At 42.4% G+C, this 23,717-nt stretch overlaps 2 protein-coding genes across 3 annotated transcripts in view; one reads left to right on the top strand and one right to left on the bottom strand.

Moving 5' to 3' along the window:
• Window positions 1-23,717, top strand: part of LOC148659414 (ras-related protein Rab-8B) — a 127,546-nt gene that overhangs the window by 20,444 nt on the left and 83,385 nt on the right. Inside the window, exons 6-8 of one of the 2 annotated variants that reach the window (XR_015940467.1) lie at window positions 357-422; window positions 729-779; window positions 1,002-1,735. Coding sequence is in view for 1 of the 2 variants with exons in the window: in XM_088641616.1 (XP_088497742.1) it covers window positions 357-422; window positions 729-779; window positions 1,002-1,094 (210 nt within the window). In the remaining variant the exon portion in view is untranslated. Of the gene's footprint in view, window positions 1-356; window positions 423-728; window positions 780-1,001; window positions 4,529-23,717 lie in introns of those variants that run through there. The other variant, XM_088641616.1, reaches the window with a different exon arrangement.
• Window positions 5,546-23,717, bottom strand: part of LOC148659416 (transient receptor potential cation channel subfamily M member 1-like) — a 51,151-nt gene continuing 32,979 nt past the window's right edge. Inside the window, exons 10-28 of the mRNA XM_088641618.1 lie at window positions 21,616-21,688; window positions 21,186-21,286; window positions 20,444-20,620; window positions 19,684-19,818; window positions 18,794-18,844; window positions 18,278-18,418; window positions 17,832-17,861; window positions 16,547-16,842; window positions 15,557-15,785; window positions 14,629-14,760; window positions 13,737-13,868; window positions 13,276-13,404; window positions 12,486-12,737; window positions 11,005-11,179; window positions 9,791-9,811; window positions 9,052-9,196; window positions 8,515-8,717; window positions 8,252-8,384; window positions 5,546-7,207 (exon numbers count right to left, since the gene is read on the bottom strand). Of these exons, the coding sequence (XP_088497744.1) occupies window positions 5,908-7,207; window positions 8,252-8,384; window positions 8,515-8,717; window positions 9,052-9,196; window positions 9,791-9,811; window positions 11,005-11,179; window positions 12,486-12,737; window positions 13,276-13,404; window positions 13,737-13,868; window positions 14,629-14,760; window positions 15,557-15,785; window positions 16,547-16,842; window positions 17,832-17,861; window positions 18,278-18,418; window positions 18,794-18,844; window positions 19,684-19,818; window positions 20,444-20,620; window positions 21,186-21,286; window positions 21,616-21,688 (3,855 nt within the window). The 3' untranslated portion in view covers window positions 5,546-5,907. The remainder of the gene's footprint in view (window positions 7,208-8,251; window positions 8,385-8,514; window positions 8,718-9,051; window positions 9,197-9,790; window positions 9,812-11,004; window positions 11,180-12,485; window positions 12,738-13,275; window positions 13,405-13,736; window positions 13,869-14,628; window positions 14,761-15,556; window positions 15,786-16,546; window positions 16,843-17,831; window positions 17,862-18,277; window positions 18,419-18,793; window positions 18,845-19,683; window positions 19,819-20,443; window positions 20,621-21,185; window positions 21,287-21,615; window positions 21,689-23,717) is intronic.

Below are 23,717 nucleotides of genomic sequence, written 5' to 3'. Positions count from 1 at the left end.
AACTGTACAGTCTTTTCCATTTCTTTTCTGCATTTCTTTGAGCGCTGCGGTGTAACATCTCACATAAACTAAAACAGAAATTCATTCATGCATATGCCAGATACATTTTACAATAGTATTTCTTTGTTTTCAGGGATATGTTACAATGCTCTAATAAATTAATTTGTAAATATTACTAAAAACATGTACTGTGAAAATAATGAAGCTAAATTATTTTAATGGATGTTGTAAATGAAAATGCATGTGCGCTTTATTCCTTTCAGAGTGATGAGTGACTGTTATATATACTGCTTATATGCACTTGAATCCATTAATGATTTCTTTAATTGTGTGTTGTTTTTCCCCAATTTTTACAGCTGGCAATAGACTATGGGATAAAATTTTTGGAAACTAGTGCAAAATCCAGCATAAATGTGGAAGAGGTGAGACCCTAATACAGTTCTAGGAACAACTACAGTATGTTGTTAGTCTACCTTAATTAATATAAGTGCTAAAAATAACTTCTATTTTTTTAATTGAAATTGTAATGAAACCTTTTTGGTGACAAACCTGAGAAATGTTTTAAAGAGACAAGCCACACTGATATGACCCTGTTTTAAAGTAGGCCAGCAGGGCAGAAAAACCCTTATGTATAAAACAATTATTCATGTATATGTAAATATAAAAAAAATATTAGACAGATATCCAAAGTCAAAAAGTTCACTGACATTGCTTCTCTTTATTTGCAGGCCTTTTTCACGCTTGCTAGAGACATCATGACTAGACTGAACAGAAAAATGGTAAGCATTCCATAACCACCAAGTTCATACGCACTCTGGAATTGATGTTTTCTGAGCTACAGGCTTGGGAGAATATTCCATATCTGGTGTCTTGCTTACAAAATAAGTGAAATCGGTGGTTTGACAAAGTAAAAGAAAATTCTTTCACTTACTGTAGATGTTTAATTCCTGTTTCTTGTCCCGTCTGAACTAGAGCATGTTTCCCCTTGTTCTTTTCACCAGAATGACAATACTGCACCAGGAGGAGGTGGCCCTGTCAAAATCACAGAGAACCGGTCAAAGAAGAGCAGCTTCTTTCGATGTACGTTGCTCTAATGGACTCCTCATGATAGACTAGTTCAACCTTTTCTGCTTTTCTGAAAGCACAATATCGCTCGGCCTACGAATGAAATTCTACTGGCTGCTGCTGAGAGCTGCGTATTTCTGTAGGCCACGCCGTCTCATGATCAGATGTAAAAACAAAAAGGGGGGGGAAACAGGTTCAGAATCGCAGTGAACAGTGTGACTCTGTAGATGTAGCCACCCACACCATGGATACCTACAGTACGATGTGGAGACTCATGCTTGGAAAGTGTTGTTTTTAATTGTTTTAGCGTAACCAAGGCACGTGTTGTGTTGGCTAAGGCTGAGTTATTTACTGTCTATGCTTTCAGAAAAATACCTTGTCATTTTGTTGGTATGCTTGTGAGCTGTGTTATGTGTATTTGTATGTTTTTGTCTGCATTTTAATTTCTAGGAAAGAATACTGCTGATAGCTCCTATTTATGCCGCCACATCAGATATTCACAGAAAACTGATCTGATTGTACAGTATGTCTGCATCAGGGCATTCTGTCTTCAGTATTGTTGTTTTACCAAAGACGCAAACACAAGGTAGAATTAGAGGAACTTCCCAATTTTAAAACATTATGTTCTTTATTTGTTTAGTATAGCCCTATTAAAAAAAAAAAGGGCGGAGTGGTGGCTCTGTGGCTCAGGATCTGTGCCTGTGACTGGAAGGTTGCCGGTTCAAATCCCGTGGCCGGCAGAGGAATCCTACTCTGTTGGGCCCCTGAGCAAGGCCCTTCACCCCAGCTGCTCCAGGGGCGCTGTACAATGGCTGACCCTGCGCTCTGACCTCCAGCTTCTCTCCCTGTCTGTGTGTCTGTGTGTCTCATGGAGAGCAAGCTGGGGTATGTGAAAAGATAATTCCTAATGCAAGAAATTGTAAAGGGTTAATAAAGAAACATTAAAACATTATTACTTCTTTAATTCCAATGTGGCATGATTGGGCAAATACAGATGGCAAACTGATAGATTATTATAGGTAATACCTAATTTGAAGGAACCTGCTGTATATAGAGTGAAATTAGAGAGACTTTGATTTTATGTTATGTTCAAAACATACAGCACATTTTACTGCATTTATATGAAACTTTTTGGTATGTGACTGTTCCTTGTACTAAACTAGGGCTATGGTTTAGTAAAGCAAGAAAAAAGTGCAGAAACCTGATCTGTGTCTGTGTATATTACTGTCAGAAGCATAATCTGTGACAGACACCATCATCTACATGTGCTGCATGTACTGTAAGTCACTAGTTAAGCTTAGAAGAAAGTTCTATTTTTGAGAATTAATACCAGATGAGATGGCAAAGAAATGGCTCTTTGCATTCGGTATGTAAGCAAAAACACCATTTGTGAAAATGGTTAGCATTTGCTGAAAATTGTGTGAAGCCTAACAGTTAATACAGTTTATTGTTCTTAGGGACATTTTGACAGTGTGTTGCATCATAGCTACTAATCTGCAATGAAATACTAATCTGAAATGAAAAAGACTGTACTGTGGTTCAAGGGCTTTTTCCCTTAATTTGGCATTCTCATCAGTGTTTGAGACAATTAGATGAAAATGTGGTTGTACAGTATGCTCAACGCAGACCAAAAAAAAACCCAAATGATTGGCTAGGAGCTGGGAAGTTTATCCCCGCAAAACCACATATTTCCTAAGTTCATGTGGCTCTTTTTAAAAAATACAAAAGGATTCTTAATGCTTTTTAGTCACCCAGGCCCTGATGCCATTTTAGTTTAGTTTGAGTCAGCCATGTAGAGAACTATTCACTGTCATTGCTGTGCCATGAGAATGTCTATGCGCTCTTGTGTGCTTGTGTCTAATTAGCTTGGTCTGAGACGAGACAGAAGTGGAAGCAGATATTCATACAAGTGCTTTTTGAAGCAGCAGCAAGTCAAACTCTCTGCTGCGACCTATACATTAATACTTATTTCTTAGAGTTAATTATGTTATTATTACATTTGTATGTGCACTACGAAACACTGAAGTTGTCCCCATTACGCCCAAAGTGTTTTTATGTGTGATGGAGCGAATTCAGTGTTCTGTGGAATATATATATTTGTAACGCCATAGGAAAACCACTTTTATGCTAATAAAAATGAAATAATAATGCATTGCTGTTAATTATTCATGTTATTGTATTTTGTTTTTATAACCAATTCTGCTCTGTGTATCTTTGAAGGATTTAAATGTGTTATGATTGCCCTGTACTGTTTACAAAGAAAGGAATGTTTGCAGCAGTATTATGTGTCTCCGGAGCTGCACTTTACCTTCAGCACATTAGTTCTTGATGAAAGGGTGTGTCTTTTTAACACAAGCGAAGACGAAAGACTGACTGATGTGTCTACAAGGCTGCCTTTGTCCGTTTCATTCAGATAGCATGGCTTGTAATGGGAGGATCCAGAATTCCCATGGAAGGATGTATTTTACTATGTGAAGTGTGAGGTGTATGAGCGATAGGATTTCTTACTCTGTACTAGGATTGCTTATTGTGTTGAAACTTGACCTCGATCCAGAATGCCTGCTGGTTCTTACACATCCCACTAAAACATAGTCTGCTTCTGGTGTAGAAATGTACAGTAACAGTCTTCTGAGATGAATACTTACTCTACAAAGATTTAGCTTTTAGGGGTTTCATTTAAACAGTGCTGTCCTGCCCAAAGGATCTCTGGCACATACCCTAGTAATGGGAATGTCCTTTTCTGGACGCATGGAAATAATTACATTTTGTTTAAGCCTTGTAACTGCTTGAGTTACTTTTCCCTGACGCATCACAACAGCCACTTGGTAAGAACGCAGCTGTGATGTCTGCAAAAACACTTAAAATGACTTGGGACCATGATTGAGATGCACTGTTCTTGGATGCGTAATAATGTAACAATGAAAGCACTCCCTTAAATTCAGTTAAAGAAAAAAGTTCAAGAATTACAGAAAATCCCCTCAAATACTTGGTCAACCGCTATTTCTGTGTCACAGCATAATTCACAGCTGTATTGGAACTAAATGACTAAGATAGTTCTCATCAAGTTATTTTAATGAAATAATTTAATAACCATCAAGTTATTTGAATGAAACAAATCCAAACATTCTTGGGGGATTTTTACAATCGCCCAGTGAATTAGTAATTCTTCACATCAGATGTCATTGGTATGGTTTAATTTCCATCTTACATTTGTGGACAGAAAGCTCAGCAAGTTGTATAATCCTAATACATTGGTGAATTTCACAGAACCTTAAGTATTAAGTACACTTAACAGCTAGTTCACAGGTCTCAGAGAGCTCCTTCAAAATCTGTGTAAAGTGTTTAACACATAAACCTGATCATAATGTGTACTGATATTGTGTGAAGAAGAGAAAGAGCTATTGTTTTTTTGTTATTGTGGACTTTTTTTCTACAATGTGCAAGTAAAGATTGCATTAAGAAACTGAATTGTTTTTGGTCTTTATTTGTACAGTGCTACCAGCAGATGGCGCTGCAGGTAGACCAGAGTTTTTGAGTTCTCGCAACAGAATATACTGTAATGGTTAACAGCTCATAGCTCAAACTGAAACGGTGGCTCTCTTTCGAAAACATTTTAGCAGCTGTAAAAAATATATTTTTTCATTCAATGGTCTCATCATCACATCGATTTGGAAAGTTTTTAATTTTCATTAAAAGAAATAAATGTGTAAAACATAAAAACCCTTAACATAGGATATATATTACAGTCTATGTATCACAGAATTAGTTTAGAGCCCTTTCTCAATTATCCTGAAGCATATTGTAATGACATCTTTATAAAACACCTGGGTAATAATTGTTTGTTGTGTTGTATTCCCCAGTTAGCATTCCATTAAATTTAAAAGGTGTTTTTTAAAAAGTGTCCTATATTAGAAACAAAACAAAATATAAGTGTGAGCTTAAGTAAATTGAATGTTGCACCCGCTCAGAAACCTGAAATGCAACCTAAAAGAGAGTATATATGTATGTTTATGTGTGTATGTGGATGTAAATGTGTATGTGTATATATATGTGCATACAGTATGTATATGTATGTGTATGTAGATGTATGTCTGTGTGCATGTACATTAGGTTGATGTTTGTGTATGTATATGAAATGGGTTAGCTCATTACTCCACCAAAATGTCCTTTGTAATCCTTACGGGACAGAAAGTAGTATTGAAACTATATGCTTCAACATTATACTTAAAAAGTCTTGTTTGTCCTTTCCTCTTACCCACAACTTCCCTGAGGTGCACTGAGTTGTTGAGTTGCTGAGAAGCACTGCAACTCACAAGATAAAACTTCTAAAACAATCATATTTTTATTAAAGCTACCTATGTAACACTTATCCTTTCTTGAGATGTGTGCTTCACAATTTTTTCTGAACTGCTGGAGTAGAGATTGTCATTACTTTTCCTATTGTTTTGTGGAAGCCAACCTTAAAAACCAATTACGCTGATTTAGAGTCCAGAAAACCTTTTATTTTTAAGTCCTGGAAGAGAATGGATATTAAAACCATTCAAATATGACTATTGATAAGAACAAAAATAATATATGAGCGTAACATTGTTCCATTTCTGAAGTGTCAATCTTACAATAAGTTTCTCACAATTAATTAACACTACTAAATCCCTGGTCCTTTTTTCTCACCTTCATTCTTCACTGGCATTAATTCATTTTCACTGTCAATGTACTGTACAGAATTGGTTGGAGAATGCATGGCAAATACTGCCTTTGATTCACCCCTGTACGTCATGGACTAGGTATGAAATATGCTTTAACACTAGTGTTCACACATCCCTTTTGAAGCACGTGAGACCATCAACAATCGGTTTCAGCTGACTTCTTCTTCAATCCTTCCTCCATCGGTGTCTCGGTATTGCCCTCCTCCTCCATGGTGCTACATGCTGTCACGATGTCTTTGACACTGCTGGCTGCGCGGAGCTTCTCTGCGCTGTCTCCCCTGGTTTTCATCTTCCTGGGGTTGGCATTTAAACTCTTCGACCTGAGAGAGGGATACATCCTGTCCTCAGCCACAAACAAGTGGTCCATGTCCGTTCTGCCCTCCTCTGCTGGGCAGGGCTCGTTCTCCTCCTCTGTGCCCACGGCCTGCTGCTTTATCTCAGCCTGCCTCTCGGCTTCCGAAAGGGGGATCCCACGATTGTCGCGAGCGGGCGGCTTCGTGATGGAGAGCCAGGGAGACGGGCCAAGGAGGCCCGGCTGAGCCTGAGGCTCCAAACAAGCCGTCCACGGTCCCGCTGGAGACTTGGTCACCTGGTCCATAAGAGAGCTGCAGTCCCGGCCCCAGATTCCTTCGTCTCCGGGTACATTTTCACCCGTGGCCGGAGGAAATATGAAACTACTTCTGGACTTCGTGGCAGAGGAGGGAGACGTACTAAAAGTTTGTGAGGGATAGTACCGCAAGGCTTTGGATCTTTCCAGAGGGTAAGAGACGGCAGCCTCCAGTTTTGCTCTTTCCACTGTCAAGCCCCTATCTCCCAGCACTCCGCGGACAGCAGCCTGGCCGTTGGCTGTGGGTTCTGGATGTCTTGTGTGTCTGTGAGGATCAGAACTGTCTGCTTCTAGCTGGGTTTTCTGATCACTTGAAGAAATTAAGATGTCCACACAGGAACCCGGGTGTCTGGGATCCGGGGTAACATCTGTGACCTGGCCACAGTCCTTTGTGGTCACTGCACTGGTACTGGAGGAATGGAAATAGCCGCCTTGGCATTCAGGAGTGAGCTGCTTCTTTCTCTCCCCAGCCTCCTTCTCTTCCTTGGCTTTGCAGTGCCTCCTCTGCACTCCTGGCGAGAGGGAAGAGCCGGCATCGTCCCACGAGTGGTCGTCCCCGTCTAGGTGGTACCGGTAGATGCTGTAGCCGTCCGAGCTGTTGACGCTGCTCTGCCTGAGGAGGAAGGTGGGGTCGCACTCGGAGGAGGCCCGGGAGCGCGCGTGGGTCAGCTCCGACTTTTCGACCCCGGCCAGCTTCTCCAGCGCGTTCGCCATCCGCCCGGAGAACTCCTCCAGCTGGGCCAGGCGGAGGTCCACCGTCTGCAGGGAGGCCTTCATGAAATGCTCCCTCTCGTTGACTTCCTCCAGTCGCATCGACATGTTTTCAACTCTGGGAAAGCCAAAAAATACAGAGGGTTCAGAAGGACAAGCTGGAAATCTCCAGAAATTTTGATCTATAGGTACAGTACACATAATACAGCTGTGCATATGCTGTATATATATATAGTGGATTTGAAGCACCGTTTTATTAATTAATCCTTTTCAAAACCTTTTTTTAACAAAGCCAGTCTTTATGATGAGACACTTGAGCTTTCATTTCCTGACTCCTAAAACAGATCTCCAGCAGTTATATCATGATCTACTTGATCGGTACAATTAATCAATGAGTGCAGTAAGGGATAAGTATCTTCAGTGATGAAATAATATGATAATAATATCCTTACACTTATATAGTGTTTTTCTGGACACTTCACTAAAAGTGCTTTACAGCTAATGGGGACTCCCCTCTTCCACCACCAGTGTGCAGCCCCACCTGGATGATGCGTCAGCAGCCATAGTGCACCAGTACACTCCCCACACACCAGCTCTCAGTGGGGATGAGAACAGAGTGATGAAGCCAGTTCAAAGATGGGGATTATTAGGAGGCCACAATTTGTAAAGGCCAGGTGGCAAATCTGGCCAGAACACCAGGGTTAACACCCCTACCTTTTTTGAGAAATGACAAGCTGGAAATCTCCAGAAATTTTGAACTACCTGGGTTTATAATAACTACACAGAGTCAGGACCCTGGTTTTATGTCTCAACGGAAGGACGGAGCCTTATTAGTGTAGTGTTCCCATCACTATAATGGGGTTTTAGGACCCAATAACCCCTCTTCCAGCAGCAACCTTAGTTTTTCCCAGGAGGTCTCCCATCCAGGTACTGGCCAGGCTGACAGTAAGAAATATGTTAAAAACAAACACATTTATCCATTAATCTGCAATTTCTCATAAAAAACAAATCCACTTATCCGTGGTTTGTAAAAAAGTAGAAAACGTAAAGGAACCATTTCACCTGTCTGTTAAGGTTTTTTTTTATTTTAATAGTGGATGCATTCTCAGGAGCAGGGATTCTGAGTAGCTTGGTCAAAAAAAACAAGAAAAGAGAAGCTAACCTTTCTGACGTCACTCTAATGCGCTCATCGTTAGATGACAGCTGCTCATCCTCTTTCTCCTGGAAGTATTCCTCCACACACTGCTCTTCAAACTCGTGAAGCTTCTTGAGCTCCTCTTCGCTCAGGATCAGCTCTGTCACACAAGGTTTGAATCAGTGTTTAACCCTGATCCCACTGAGACGTACCAAGGAATAACTCGTCTCCGCTTCACTCAGAGAACTCCGTCTTTCACATGCTTCCTTGACCCCAAAGAGCGGACTTACTCAGGCCTCGGTCTCGCTCGTCCAGGTCCCCCTCTTGTCTTTTCCTGCAGCGGCAGCAGAGGCGCTTCAGGATGATGTAGATGTGGCTGAAAATAATGAGAGGGGGAGGAAGGACAGGACGGTCGTGGAAGGTCATGATCAGCTGATAGCGCTGGAACTTCCACACCTGGTTGGAGATGGACTTCACTTCGAAGAAAGTGTTGCTGTCAGGGAACGGGACAAGTAGAGAAGGGGTTATACCTCACAGACTTCATGACAATGACCAACAACAGTTTTTAAAGATTAGTGTGCACTCCTTGGGATAGGAACTGACCATTAATGGTCCCCAAACAGAAGAAGGGATAAGCTTTATGATGGGTTTTCTCGTTATGCACAGTGAGAGGCTGTCTAGCAGTTTCCACATGATTATGGTCACTGTACAAAGTGCCAGTGAAACCGTGCCATGTCTTTATTTCAATCCTGAACTACGCAACATTTTGTGACGTGCGTGAGCATGATAATGTATTGTGTGCTGTTAGGAAAACAGCGCATACTCACTTGAAGACTGCAATGAGTAAGTTCACAAGCAGGATGTTAGCCACCAGCAAATAACAGGCCATGATGGCAGGGGTGAGCCAAGCACCAGGGATACAGGGAGGCAGCTTCTTCCCATCTTCATCGTACAAGTTATCGCCACAGGGAGCTTAGAAAAGAAAGACAGACCATGGGAACACTAGCTTGGTAAGAGGGCAACATCATCAAAGTTCTCCTGAATTAAATAATTATGCTATAGATTATTCATTATTTCAGTCTCTCTTTAGAAAATTCACAATATTGCCAAGGCTTGCAGCAAAGTGCTGCTAAAGACTGTATCTAACCACCTATATAAGTAGTACTGCTTTTGAATTTTTCGAACATAAAATTGAAAAAAATATTACTGTATTTAGCAACATGCCTTTGATTCAGACAATGTTTTATTAATGATTTCCCCTGGCTAAGCAGACTCAGATGTCTTCTCTTCCTAATCACTCAGTCAAATCCTCCATGAACCTGTCAAGATTATGCTTCCAGTCCCCTACTGAGATTAAAATGACTGAAGGTTGGAGGTTTAAAAACTCTCTGGATACAAGCCAGTGCACCATTTTAGTGGTGGAAGAGCCTCAAGGTGTTTTACATACAATACAATAGAATTATTGTCCTTTTAAAGTAAATGAAACAAGGAGAGATAGAAATTGCCAGGTGAAGAGCTTAAAACAAGAAAAAAAACAACTTCTGGAATTTGGAATGTGTGACTTACGGTTAATTTCCATTGCGTAGACTAGTTACAAGTCCAGTGATGCAGGGAGACAAGAATATGAAAAAGACACAGAAAAACGCACTAAAAAGCAGCTGCACTTCAAATGGAAAATTCTGATTTTCTGTCACGAGGAAGACAAGCTTAATTGGTTTCAATTTAATCATTCGTTTTGAGGGAGGAACGTGTGAAAAATCTTGGGCTCCTGAAAATCGTGTAAATAATCCACCAGTTTTGAACATGATTGCTAGTTTTAAATATTTTTTAAATGAAATAGTTGAACTGTGCATTAAAACCTTTCGTGTGTCAGTTTCATGCATTTGTTTTAAAAAAACATTGCTCACATTTTGAAAGTATTCTTTTGTACTTTAAATATGATATATTGCTTCCTGACGTACTCCAAAGTGCTTTAAGGTGGTGCTCAAAACAAATTGTGAATTGTAATTAACTGATTAATTCATTGAGTGACCAATTAAGGCATTGAATAAAGACCATTCTGCAGTGCTCCCTGAAGTTTCACTCACAACAAGGCTTTGGACAGTATACAACGTGTCTTCCCCCTGTCAGGAAACCTGAGAAAACCACCTCATCCTCAATACTGGCAGGCAGATGATCGTCGACATTTCAATGAGAAGCAGATGTCAAAAAAGCAATTCAGCTGAGCACCATAACACTCTTAGCGCCCTTGTAAGAAGCACTTTCATGAATGTCGCCTTGGCAGTCTTATCGGAAAAAAAGGCAGCCATAATTTCTACTTACGTTCTGAATTTAAAATGGTTCAGTATTCAAAAAACAAAGGTCATGGAAACACACTAGCATTTTACAGATATCATTGTAGAGCATGAGAAGAAAAGAATAAATATCACCCCCAGGGACAAGAGGAGAGAAACAGGTGTGTTAATCTTGGGAAATGAAGGAGTGGTTTGCAGGTGTGTGGAATCACTAACACAGAGCAGTGAGGTTCTCTCTGAGACTAATTATGCTTTAGCTGTGCAGAGAAGGGGGGAGGAGATCTATTATACATGTTTGCAGATGCTACAATAAAGGAGAGAAGCAAGTGATTCCAACACACCACAAAACAAGAGGGAGGAGAAAGAGGAAACTGGATCATAAAGCCCAGCCCCACAGGAAAGGAGAAGGAGAAGGTGCCAAACATGGATCAGATCATCCGCCTTGGAAACAGGAAACAAGAGTCTTACTATGAATTCTAGTCTTACGGTCTATCTGATCCGCAAACACCTCTCCGTAGATCATCCAGTAGGGCATGTAGAAGATGTTGCGGGCCAGCCGCCAGGTGGGCTCCTCGTCGGGGTGGAGGATGGCCTGGCGCGCCACTCCGAAGCTCATCAGCACCACCAGCATGATCACCACGAAGTACAGCATGTCGATCATCTGCAAGACAGGGCCGGGCATCAGCTCTCTCCCCGGCGGCCTGGCCCTGAGGAGGGGGCGCCACTGAGACCGCACGCCGCTCGGTTTCTGGCTCCTGTGTCACGGTGAAGAACGCCGTTCGCTATTCACACACCAGACCTTATCGAAAACAGCTGAAAATCGGGGGGGGGTCATTTGCTGCAGTTTTAATATGCCAAGATTTGTTGATTTATTTGGAGTTAACTGTTTGCCCCCATGCTGAGATGAAAGAATTGTTTCCTTGGATCTGTAAGAAAACAAGATTGTACCTGTGGAGGTGGTTTTGTAACTAGAAGCCTTTTGCTTCCGAATGCATTAATTCAACTCTGATGGACTATCCCCCTCAGAGAGAGACTTTGGCTTGCTAATACAAGCATGAAACGTCTTGACACACTGCTCTTGTCAGTCTTCCCAGAGGCCTCTGTTCACCTGAGTATGTATGATAGTACATTTCCGAAATGATGAATGCTTGTAAAATTCAGATAGAGTGCTCACGAGAGGCAGTTTTCAGGAAAACAAATTCTTCTTCTTCTTCTTCTTCAATTCTTTAAAAAATTTACTCAGAATGGAGTTGCCCAAATTTGCACATCTGAGCTCTAGCCAGTCATTATGAAATTCAGAATGGTTTCATCCTGTCTAGGAAAGGAAGCATGTATTGTCATCCCATCACAATAAAACACAAAATCAAAAACAAGCTCCCAATATTCATGAAGGTTTTTTTATCAATAAATATAATTATTGTGTATTTTTATATACCAGTAATTTTTCAGATGTCATACTCTATACCCCCAATCTAAAATCTCTGAAAAACACCTACAGCCATCCAACTTTCAGTGCACTTTGATAACCTTTTTTTAAAGAGTTTAATCCAGTATAAATCTGTGTAGTAGTGTGGTGGGATTACACATGTGTTTCCACAAGGCTGTTTGTAAAAAAAAAAACATACCATATGCATCAGATCATAAGATTAAACTGCAAACTTCCTATGTTACTAATCACAGCTTTTGTGTGCTACTCCAAAGCCATATCTCTTCATAGAATCTAAGTTTTATTAGTATCTAAGCATGAAGCACTGATGTAAGTGTGATTTTTTTTTTAAATGAGGGCTCTTCTTAAATTATATGGAGAATTAAAAATAAACAATATTTTTTAATAAAGGAATAAAGCACCATTTCATGCCTGACATCTCAGGGGACGCCAAGAACATGATAATCCGTTCTTTGCATCTTATCACACTGAAATGGGGCTGTAAGGTGATTTAGTGTATGAAGCAACACGCAAGTCTCACCATTTTCCCAATCATCATAACGTATGGCCCTAGGTACTTGTTCACGCCGAAGATGTCGAGCACGCGAATGTACCAGAAGATGATGTCCACGCAGTAGATGACCCGACCGTAGCCCATGTAGGGCTGATTCTGCAGCCGAAGGAGAAGGCCCATCAGAAACACTGATATGGCCACCATGTCAGTGATGTTCCAGTACTCCTGCAGCCACACGTTGATCTTCTGCTTCAGCTTGCCTGGTTCTGACATCAGGATCTGAGGAAAGGAGGGAAAACTGAGGCAGACACCTGACCGGCACCGAGGGCGTATCATGGGAACAAGACCCGTAATCCCACAGTAAACATTGTTAAAATGATCCCTCCTAATGGCAGCAGCAAGTTCCCCTTGGATACATCAGCTGAGTGAACAAAATCAGACTGAACAACATTATGTTCCTGCCTTGCAGTACAGAGGGGCATGCTCCGATTATTTTATTTGGTTATACTTGCCTGCTTGCCTCCGTTTGCAGTTGTGCTTGAAGATACGGTCAACAGTTTTACTGTAAGTGTAAATCTGCATTAAGATTCTGAGGATTATAAATCACTTCAAACTGGAACCTATTTAGCGGTTTTAAAATGTGCAGTCAGGGGATTTGGTTTCTATTTTGAAGCAACCAAAGAGCAAGCAAATACATTATAAAACGTAAATGTGGGGCAGCTCCTACGTTTTAGAGTCAGTTTCACAGCACGAGGGATCGACCTTCCTTATGTTCGAGTTAATATGAGCGTGACTGGTCTCGGACACAGAGCTTTACCTCTCTAACTTTCTCTAAAGCCAAGGTGAGGATGTAGGAGATCACAATCCATTCCTGAAGTGAGGGCCAGCGCTCCATCTTAACTAGGATGACGTAGTTGAAAAGCATCAGATACAGAAGGTAGGAAATCTACAGAGGGGAAATTATGACTTAGTATCAGGACTATAAGAAACATTATAGGATGTATTAAATTAGAGGTCTACTATTAAATGTGTGAAGAATACTGGTAATGAGAAACTTCTAATTCAAACCTACCCATCTGTGATAGAAGGAAGGTACTAATATACTTCTTAAAATAAGTCTGTGTGTGTGGTTTCTTTGTGTGCTTTTACATCTGCATGTATGTTTTCTATTCTGTTGCTTACAGGGTATTCATTTGCTTGATCAAATGGAGAATCTAAATGATAGAGACAATGCTCTGGCTCTGTCAAGGAGCCACTGTGAGAGTGCCAGCCGCTTACAGTGTAGAACCAAAACTTGGTGAAAGGTGCATTGTAGAACTCATAAATCTTCATGCCGATAGGAACTCTCCTCTGCTTTTTATTCCCATCCTCTTCATCTCCTTTCTTGGAAGCTGAGTCAAGATTGCCATCCTGCAAGTACATCCAAACAAGGATTTGTCCCAAGAATATCCAATCAAACATCGGTGCAAATGACTATTCGAGCTTCTTCCACATGGAAGGCTTGAGCCCTTGAATTGTTACTTCGGAAGAAACATGAAGCATCCACTCTTTTTACATCTATAACCACTCCTGAAAGTTAGTGTACATTTCACCGTAAAGGGAGTGGAAAACTGGTTTAAACATTTTGATATTCATTTAATTATTCTAAATGTCAATACCAGAAGCACTGCAAAAGAAAATAGCTTTGCATCTTTTTTCTGTATCCACAGGGTGGCAGTGTTAACTTCCAAATGGCACAGGCAGCGAGCTTACACTGCAATTTTACATCCTTAGTTTCTGCAAGTTTTGATGGAAGGTACATGGCCTTATCTGCGATATTGGTATAAAATAACATTTCTACGGCATGTAATACTGTGCACAACGTGCTTGTGTGACTGCTAGTAGCTTAGTGAGCAAGAAATTCTATCTTAAAGGATCTGCCTGCTTCAATTAGCCCTGCTTCAAGTGTCTCACTGAGCATTGAAAGGAGTCTTGGAAATCGTGAAAAGGCCAAACAAAATCATCCTGTGCCACATGTTCTTATTGCCTAAAACTGAACTTCTGTGGAAGCTGTTCTGAGCTGATGGAACGGCAAGGTAGGGTTCTGCTCATGGATTTGTGTTGTTATTGAAATTCTGGTGCAAGAACAGCAGACTTTTTGAAAGTAAGCTGTGTAGAATATTGCCTCTACCTTGTTAACCGTGTTTTCCTCTTCCTTGTCCTTCCCATCCTCATTGTCCCCTGACGTCTGACAGGACAGGTCCTCATTCATGCGGAACTCCAGGAACAAAATGGTGGGAGGGAAAATGATTCCCGAAATAACCTGCAAATAAGGGGAAAAAAGCACATTTGCTGAGCTTAATATATAAGCATGTAGTAACACTGAAGTCAGTTAAATTTACAGTATTTCCATTTGTGTCAAGTTGAAAGTAATCTAAAAATACCTTCTCTGATGCTTTCAAACTCAGAGTGCAATCTGCTGTGAGGTTTGCAGTACATTTATGCAGTTTACTCCAGTGGTTTGAGGAAACCAATTTAGTTGTTACATTGTTGAAATATGAAGGTTTGCGCTCTTCTGTGTTTATGAACATTATGACAGAGAAAGAAGTGCTTCATCAGTGAACAGCTAAATGTGAAATAATGGAAAGAACCAGGAACTGTCATGATCGTAATCCCTCCTGCTAAGGATACTCCGGCTCTTTCACATTTTGCTGATTACATGCAATCCTGCCCCTCGTTGTTTAAGCCTGGTGCTCTCATTATTCTGGGCTCAGCACTGGGAGATGGACACCCAGAAGCCCGCCTACCAGTGGGTCCAGGAGAGACCCGAAGGCACAGGCTTCATCACGGCATCCTGACCGTCTGGGTCCAGGGCTCAGAGCGCCTGGCCTCGTAATCCTGTTTTTATTCCCCATCCCTGTACCTGGGCGCTAACTTTGGGACACCTTGGTTTTCTCGTGACTCCGGAGTAGTAATGAACAGAGAGGGCGTGTTAAACCCACAGAAAGTCATGTAAGCAGCACAGAAAAACCATGGTAAATATGCTCAAATACCACGATCCATTCAGCCTAGTGAAGGCTCGTAAGGGGACACCTGCCTGCGAGGCCTGGACACTCTACCTTAAGGCCAGGGTTCTTGCGCATCCTCAGGCAGCCCATCCACATGTCCGTGAGCAGCATCTGGCTGCAGGTGTGTGCAATGAAGTCGCGGTGCTTGGCTGCCACAGCCAGCTTCAGGCACGTGGAGTTACTCCAGTTCTTCAGCTCATAGGTCAGCAGCTTCATGGCCACCTGCTCATCATGCTTGTAAGATTGGTCCAACAGCTCGTAGGCCAGCTGACCAAACTCCCTGCGAGAAAGAAACTCTCAGTGTCTCGACCCAGGAGTGACTTTCCAGCAATAAGCTCAGAAGTGCCGCTGAACTGTATGAAAACTCTGGTGAAGGTTCCACCGGAACATTGCGCAACAAGAACAACTCAACAGCAATAACACCTCGTAGCCTGAACTCATCAGATATAAGAAGATGAGAAAGTCCCAGGTTGGTAGACCACTAAGGAAGACTAAGTTTTTGCTGTAAGTCTTGACTAGTTGGTCCTTAAAGATTACATTTTTAAAAGAGTAGGAGTGTTAACTCAGGTGTCCTGGCTAAATTCACTGTGCGCTTAATCAGCTTAGCCTCCCTACATTTCCAACTTCATTCATTTGGTGTAGCACCTCTCACTCCTCCGCCCGATCTGCCATGCAGCAAGGCTGCTGGAGGACAAGGGCTCCAGTGGTGGATGAAGTGGCTCCCCTCCTATCTGTAAATTGATGTGGGATCTTTTGGGATGAAGTGTGTTATAAAAGCAAGTAACTAAGAATTAATTATTGTCATGAAAGCATGAAAATGCTTAATGTTGGCACACGTTCACACCCAGGTTAAACAAATAAATAGGCTTCTCCAAAAGGCCCTGGCATCGCAAACCAGAGAATCCAGTTAAGTGCACTTCACATTCCTCATTTTGCAGCACACCTTTCTTGAACATGAATTTTAAGGATCTTGCTTCTACCGAACGGGCTGATAGATTGAATTCAAGAAGATTTCCTAAGGTACGGTACACACAGACGTACTTGGAGTGGTTGTCCAAATCTTGAGAGATGTCGTCCACCATCTCGCTCTCTGAGGACTCGTGGGCCATGGACTTGTACAGTTTACAAGCCACCAGAGCCTTGGCCATGGCCTCCTCACCCCGCTGCCACAGGAAGAGCGCCATCTTCTGGCGCTTCATCAGCACAGCCCAGACCATGAGCTCGTGGAATGGGTACTGGAAGCGGCTGACCTCCGGGTCATCCACGTCAATGTCCACCTCTTCCTCCTTCTTTTTCTTCTTTTTGTTTTTCTTGCCCTTGGAAGGCGGCTCGTCGTCCTTGTGGAGTCCACAAGACACAGAACGGTTCGTGAAAATCTGGCACAGGTCTTTGTTCATTGGGTACAAAACAAATCATCCTGCAACCCCCAGCTGGCAGCCCCACTGAAGCTCAGCAGGTGTGAGCCTGGCCAGTACCTGGATGGGAGACCTCCTGGGAAAGCTAAGGCTGCTGCTGGAAGAGGTGTTAGTGGGGCCAGCAGGGGGCGCTCACACTGTGGTCTGTGTGGGTCCTAATGCCCCACTATAGTGATGGGGACACTATATTCTTAAAAAGGCTCCGTCCTTTGGATGAGATGTAAAACGCAAAACCATCTCCATGGTTATTAAAAAGCCCAAAGTGTTTCTCGAAAAGAGTAGGGGCGTTACCCCGATGTCCTGGAGAAATTTGGCCTCCTAATAATCCTGACTTTGGCTAGTGAAGCATCATCCGGGTGGGGCTGCACACTGGTGGTGGTGGAAGGGAGTCCCCATTAGCTGTAAGGCGCTTTTTGAGTGGAGTATCCAGAAAAGCGCTCTATGATATGGCCAGCAGCCATATCACTTTGCAAATCACAACTGGCAGCCCACTGAAGCCCAGCAGGTGTGAGCCTGGTCAGTACCTGGATATGAGACCTCCTTGGAAATACTAAGGTTGCTGCTGGAAGAGTGTTAGTGGGGCCAGCAGGGGGCGCTCACCTTGCATTCTACGTGGGTCCTATATAAGTGTAAGAAATTATTATAATAATAATAATTATTATTATAAGTGTAAGGTATTATTATTAACACCGAAAAGACTGAAAAAATTATCTATGAGGGGAGTGATCTTGCAACGAGCTCTCCCATTGCACAGCAGTTAGAGCCACAATCTAATCAAGCTGTAGTACTTTGCTGATAACAGGGAAAACACTGCTGTTTGGGCCTCCTTAGAAAGACAAACAGGATTTTATACCACAGTACCTGACTTTGTTTTGATGCAAAAATATCTTACAAATATAGCCAGTTCTTACCTCCATTCCTAGTAGTTTAAGAGCTTTTAGCTACAATGAGAAAATGAAAAAGGGGAAAATCAGTAATGTAAAGGGGACAACTCATTCAAACAATTTTACGTTTCCCTTGGGTTAGAAAAAAGCTCTAGTAGGGTACAAAGTAGGGTTTTCATTAATCTACTCAAAATGCCTTTAAGCAACCCTTTTCTGTTGTATGACACTTGGGCCAGTTTTATATAGCACACAGAGTGGTCCGGTGTACCAATGTATTACAAACAATGTGTTTTTTCATTAGTAAGTAATGAAGTAAGTAAACCAGATCAATTGTGCTACATCTTGCACAAAGCGAGACAAAGCGAGGCAAGAATAAAATAAAGCAGAAATGGTGAGATGACTAGAAAAATGAAAGTGCCTACAAGAGCCTAGAGCTTCTGGATTGCAGACCTCACCGTCCCTGCATCTCTTACCCTCTTTGGGCCGAACAGGTTGTTGTACAGTGTGCGGAAGCTCTTCCTGGTGTAATGGCAGCGGTAGGCCCCACCCATGAGGTACTCCAGAATCAGACCAATGTCAATCAGACTGATGTGGTAATCTGGGGGAAGGTTTCCCTGTGACATCAACAGAACATCTTTCATTGCATTTGTTTTAGAACCTCTGCTCTTTAGAACTGCTAATTCTCCACTGCACATTGGAAGCTGGCGCCTTGCTGGGGACTTTTTAAATCTGTTTAATCTCGGTATGCGTTTATCTTCCTCTCTGCCAGTGGCTAAGCATCAGCATATTGCAGAGCGATAGAGAAATAAATAACGGTCTTAAATTCATCTGCATGTGAAAACGGACAGACTTGACCGATGTGGGTTCGAGCAGCTGTCGTTTAGGTTGTGCATGACATAGAATGGCATTTTTTGTCAGCAAGCTGCTGTTCAAGATACTGATGTCATTCTGAAAAGACAAAGACAGAACAAAGAATCCACCATGCTTACCTTTTTAACATCCCTGACCAGAAAATGTAATGTGTTAGCAGGCCCTAATCTCTGAAAGAAACACAAAAAAGCATTAAAACACACCATTGTGCAATTACACTCTGATTTGGATGTAATGGAAAATGGAGCTTTTCATGCAGTGATACAGCTGCAGTAAAGGATACAATAAAGGAGTTTATTTTCTGTGTGTAGGATGTCAGCAAAATCTGATACAAGGCTGTGGAAAATAACCAAGTACTTTAAAGGAACAAGTAAAGGTTTATTCCATGCTGAAAAGAAGAAAAACACAATGTTTCGGCTGTGGAGCCTTCTTTGGGTGTGAGAAAGAGAGGAAAGTGACTTGGAGTCTGTATTGACTCTGGAGTCTGCATGTATTTCATGCAATCAAATAACAGCTGTGAGTGACAGGGTTGTTTCAATGGAATGATGGGCCATTCAGTCCCCGTACTTGTATACATCTGCTTTAAATGTCAGATTAAAGGTTATTTAACTTCTGATTAAAACAGAAACGCAGCTTCAAGTCTGTAAGGAGGGCACATATATTTCCCACTGTAGCTTAGTTTAAAAATTAACCTTATTCATAGCCAGGATTGTGAAGAAGAGTGGCAGGTTGAGCCAAACAGTCAACAAACCCATCGTGGGATGAAAGAGTCTCTTTCACTTGCCGAATTCTGCTTTTTTCTTCGTGTTTTCCTACGATGCCGTTTAGTTTTTTTTTTCACCACTCAAGGAACGTGACGTGAAGCGAGAATGTGTGGAAGTGATTCACGTGGTTTTATTTTTCAGACGTCTGGGCACTTTGAAGAATGAGACAAAAAACCAGGGATGCCGCATGACGAAGGAGCACACATTTCCACCCGGCCCGCGGGGCGGCGCGGAGGGCTACTCACGGTGTTGTAGAGCTCTTCCAGCCGGGGGATGGTGAGAAAGTGGTGCATGTTCACTCCGTTCTCGATCAGCAGCTTCACGAAGTCCACCCGGTCTAAAACAAGGGCATCCATCATGGCCTGCTCGAGGGCGTTCACCTGCGGCAGACAAGCGCGGTGTGTCACAGGTGACGGGGCTCGACAGGCAGAGCACGGAGCCCCACACCGGGCCAAAAAGACTGAGAATCCGGATCGCGAAGAAAGCCGACAAACGCGATGTCGTCGTGTGTGATGCTGACAGGAGAACCTGACGTTTTCGATTTCCGCGTCGGAGGAAATGTTATTGTGTCCCTAAAGGTCATTGAATTTGAAAGCGAAACAGTAGTCTTATGTTAATGTAACGGTCTGAAAATATGATTCGAGGGTTCAACAGAAAGAGCGGTGGCTCTGTGGCTCTGTATCTGCGCCTGTGGCTGGAAGGTTGCCAGTTCAAATCGTGTGGCCGGCAGAGGAATCCTACTCCGTTGGGCCCCTGAGCAAGGCCCTTCACCCCAACTGCTCCAGGAGTGCTGTATAAATGGCTGACCCTGTGCTCTGACCCCCAGCTTCTCTGCCTGTCTGTGTCTCATGGAGAGCAAGCTGGGGTATGTGAAAAGACAAATTCCTAATACAAGAAATTGTATATGGCTAATTAAGTGATCTTATCTTTATCTTAGAAGGAAAGCAAAGCAGAGATCTTAAGATTAATGTGCAAAAACATTGTTCCAGAGGTGTGTGTTTTTACCCAGTTCAGCAATTCTAACTTTCTGGGATCGGTTTCTTCCTCCGGCTCGTCTTTGCCTTTCCCCGCTCTCCTCTTGCCCTTCGCCCTGCCCTTGCTCCGGGTGGTGCGTGTGCTGACAGCCGGGCTCTTGTCCCTGTCTTGGGACGACGCGTCCGCGGCCCCCAGGCTGGTGAGCGGCTGGGGAAGTAGGAGAGGGGAGTGGCTGAGCTACAGCATCACGCCGGACAGCCCTGCGTCTCTGATGCCCAGGCAGTCACCGGTGCGGGCTCTCCATTTCAGAGTTACCTGCTTCAATCATTATATGAAAGCACTATAAAATAGCCAGTGTATCGGTAACAGATTTCATAGGGCTCCTGGGATCTCTTGGAGATAGTAAATGGGGTCTTGAAATCATTCGCGCAATAATATGAAAAAATTGTGGCTGATCAGATACCTGTAATTCATGTTTGGCTCAAGACCAGACTTGAGAAAACCATTGGAAAGATGTGTTGGACTTTAAGTTTAAGGACGGGGGATGCTTTTTTCACTTAAATTCAGTATATACTGTAGCACACTGCTCTATAATCTCAGGAGTGAGGTCTACAGTCACCAGCTTTTTGCTGTTTGTTTAAAACTTTTCTTTTTCCAAAAAGGGATGATGGCTATTGTGCTCTGATCCTGACATACACCAGAGAGAGAGAGGCTGCAGCTGAGATGACGCTCAGAGAATACCTGAAAGTACAGTGCTGTGTGTAACACTCACTGGCCAGTGGTGTCCATATACAAATATCTGACTGCGTGCAATATCCACTCTGTTCCAGGCCAGAGCCAGGCTCAGCTGGTCAGGAGCTGATGCGTTTGTTCCTGAAGGCACAAAACAAGCCATGAATACAATGTCACATCCTTGTATGGGGGGGGGGGGGTGAGACTGTCATCATTTCCAACTTTTGTTTTCATGGATGTCATTTAAAATGCTGTGCTAAATGGGGTTTCTATAAGGTAATACTGTCTATCCTATCAGATGAATATATTAAACCTTAATGTGAAGCAGATTTTTTGAAACTGTAGTTTAAAAAAAATAAAATTGAGGAAAAAAGGGTCCTAGCTCATTATTTCAGGTCCAATTTAAATAAAGTTCTGGTGTAGTTAAGAGCTGTTATAGTGTGGTAACTCCATGAATGCTTCTACTGTACCTTTTAGCAAAGCGGTCAGTATGGCCATCTCAATATCTTGCTGTCCTTCGGACCCCATCCTAAACACTGTAATCTACAGCAGGTTAGGAGAGAGAAATGTACAGATAAGTAGAGTTCAGAAATTAGCAATCCTGTTTTGAGCAGTGTACTGTACTGTATGCGTGGTGAGCTTTGGCAGGAGAATCCTTGGGAACGTGACACATTGGCTGTAATGTCACAAAAGAACCCAGTTGCTAAAGAAACCTTGCAGTACAGATATAATTAATTACAGATATAATTAAGTACTCTATACGCCCTTATCTACGTGTGTAAGGAGGGAGGAAATATTCATATTTAGTGCAACTGCCAGGTTCTTATTTCTCTAATCACAAAAACTGATTGTATCTTCATAACATCATATTCCTTCAGTCAGATGGTTCTACATTGTACTGTTTAATGTGCACTAAATTAGATGTGAAATATGATTTCGTATATATTTTGTATCTATTTCAGAATGCTCTTAATGGTGAGCACTGTTCGGATTCATTTCTACCAGTAGTTTAAAGGGCTTTTACCACTTCAATTAACAAATTTTTTGGACATAGTACCTGAAAGATTAGATACTCTATATTCCAGTGTACTGCAACGTTTTAGAAACACAACTTCAAATGAAAGAAAACCAGACATCAGACAAGAAACCAGACCAGTAATCAGACAAGTTAAAGCTACGTTCATTCAATAAATTGTAGCAGTGATGTCAAGTAGTCACCCACAAAGAGGTTTCATGACAAATTGAGAAACAATGAAAGGGAAAGGGTGACGAGGAGCACTAAAGGGCAGGAAGACCATCCTGAGTGATCAGTCCTTGATGGGTCCACCATTAGCCTGAATTCAGGGATGCAGACATCATTCAAGGACTGACACAGCCCAGAGCTCACAGGAATCTTCTTCCATTCAGGCTGCAGATTGACCTGAAAACCAGTGATGATATGTGGCAAAGATTGATACTGACACACTGTCAATCAATTAGGTTAACCGCTATACAGCAACCCAGTGTTTATCCTTGATCCCAGACCAGCAAGGTGCAGTCACAGTACGATTTGCCTTAACTTGCCAGGCTGAGGACCAGTTTCCTGGCCATGGGGTGAGGAGGCTGGAGCTCCCTGCAGAGTGAGGAGTGAAGGGGCAGCTGCAGTGGGGGCAGATGGGTGAAAAATCAAAATGAGAAGGAGAAGAGGTCAGTTTATGGTACTTGTAGGGTTTTTTTTTTGGTCGGGGAGGGGGGGGCGACATTAGCAATGATTATGTGTTGGACTAGATGAGGTGAAAGCGAATTTGGCTGCTATCTTTGTTGAAAACTCTAGTGCTCAAAATAATTATTTGTGTTTATCCAAAACTTTTCATTCCTAAAGGATTTCAAAACACTGTACAATTACGTTAACCACCACTGACGTGCAGGACCCACCTGGGTGACGCACTGTCACTATTGTGTGGCAGCAGCCCTGCGACACCGCGCGTCTTCATGGCTTCACTACTTCAATTAAGAGGGAATGTTATGTAGGCCAGATTGTGCAAGCAGAGTGGAGTTTAGCCAGGGCCCTGGCTAACACCTCTCCTCTTATGAACAGCACTAGGATCATAGCCAGTTATTCAGGACCTTGGTTTAATATTTAATCTCATGGACAGTTCCTTCAGCTGCACAGTGCATTCATTTGGAAGGTCTTTGACCCCTTTTAGGTGGGGCTGAACATTGCCATATTGACAGATTAAGAGGTTTCATGCATTGGCATTGCTAAAACTATGCGTTAGAAAGTCTCAGAATACAGTTAAAATACAGTAGTAGTATCTGTAGTTCTTGATGTGAGAAAACAATGATCTTATCACTTGTCACTGTCATTGCACTCTGCTTGGGTTTGGGTCAGTCACCCATCATTTGGTGTGCATATACATATTCATACTGTCATTTCGAAATCCAAGTGATTAATGCTCACACCAGAGATGTTAAGGGAAATTTAAAGGCTTCTGTGTTCATTTTCTGTGCTGCAAGGGACATTTTTCAAAACCCCTTCAGACCCCTTTTAGACACAATGTGAGCTCATTCGCTTTTCTGGTCCAGTAACAGT

Source organism: Lepisosteus platostomus, chromosome 7, assembly GCF_059453375.1.
Source record: "Lepisosteus platostomus isolate fLepPlt1 chromosome 7, fLepPlt1.hap1, whole genome shotgun sequence".
Taxonomy (NCBI): Eukaryota; Metazoa; Chordata; class Actinopteri; order Semionotiformes; family Lepisosteidae; genus Lepisosteus; species Lepisosteus platostomus.
This window is presented reverse-complemented; position numbering and strand designations above follow the sequence as displayed.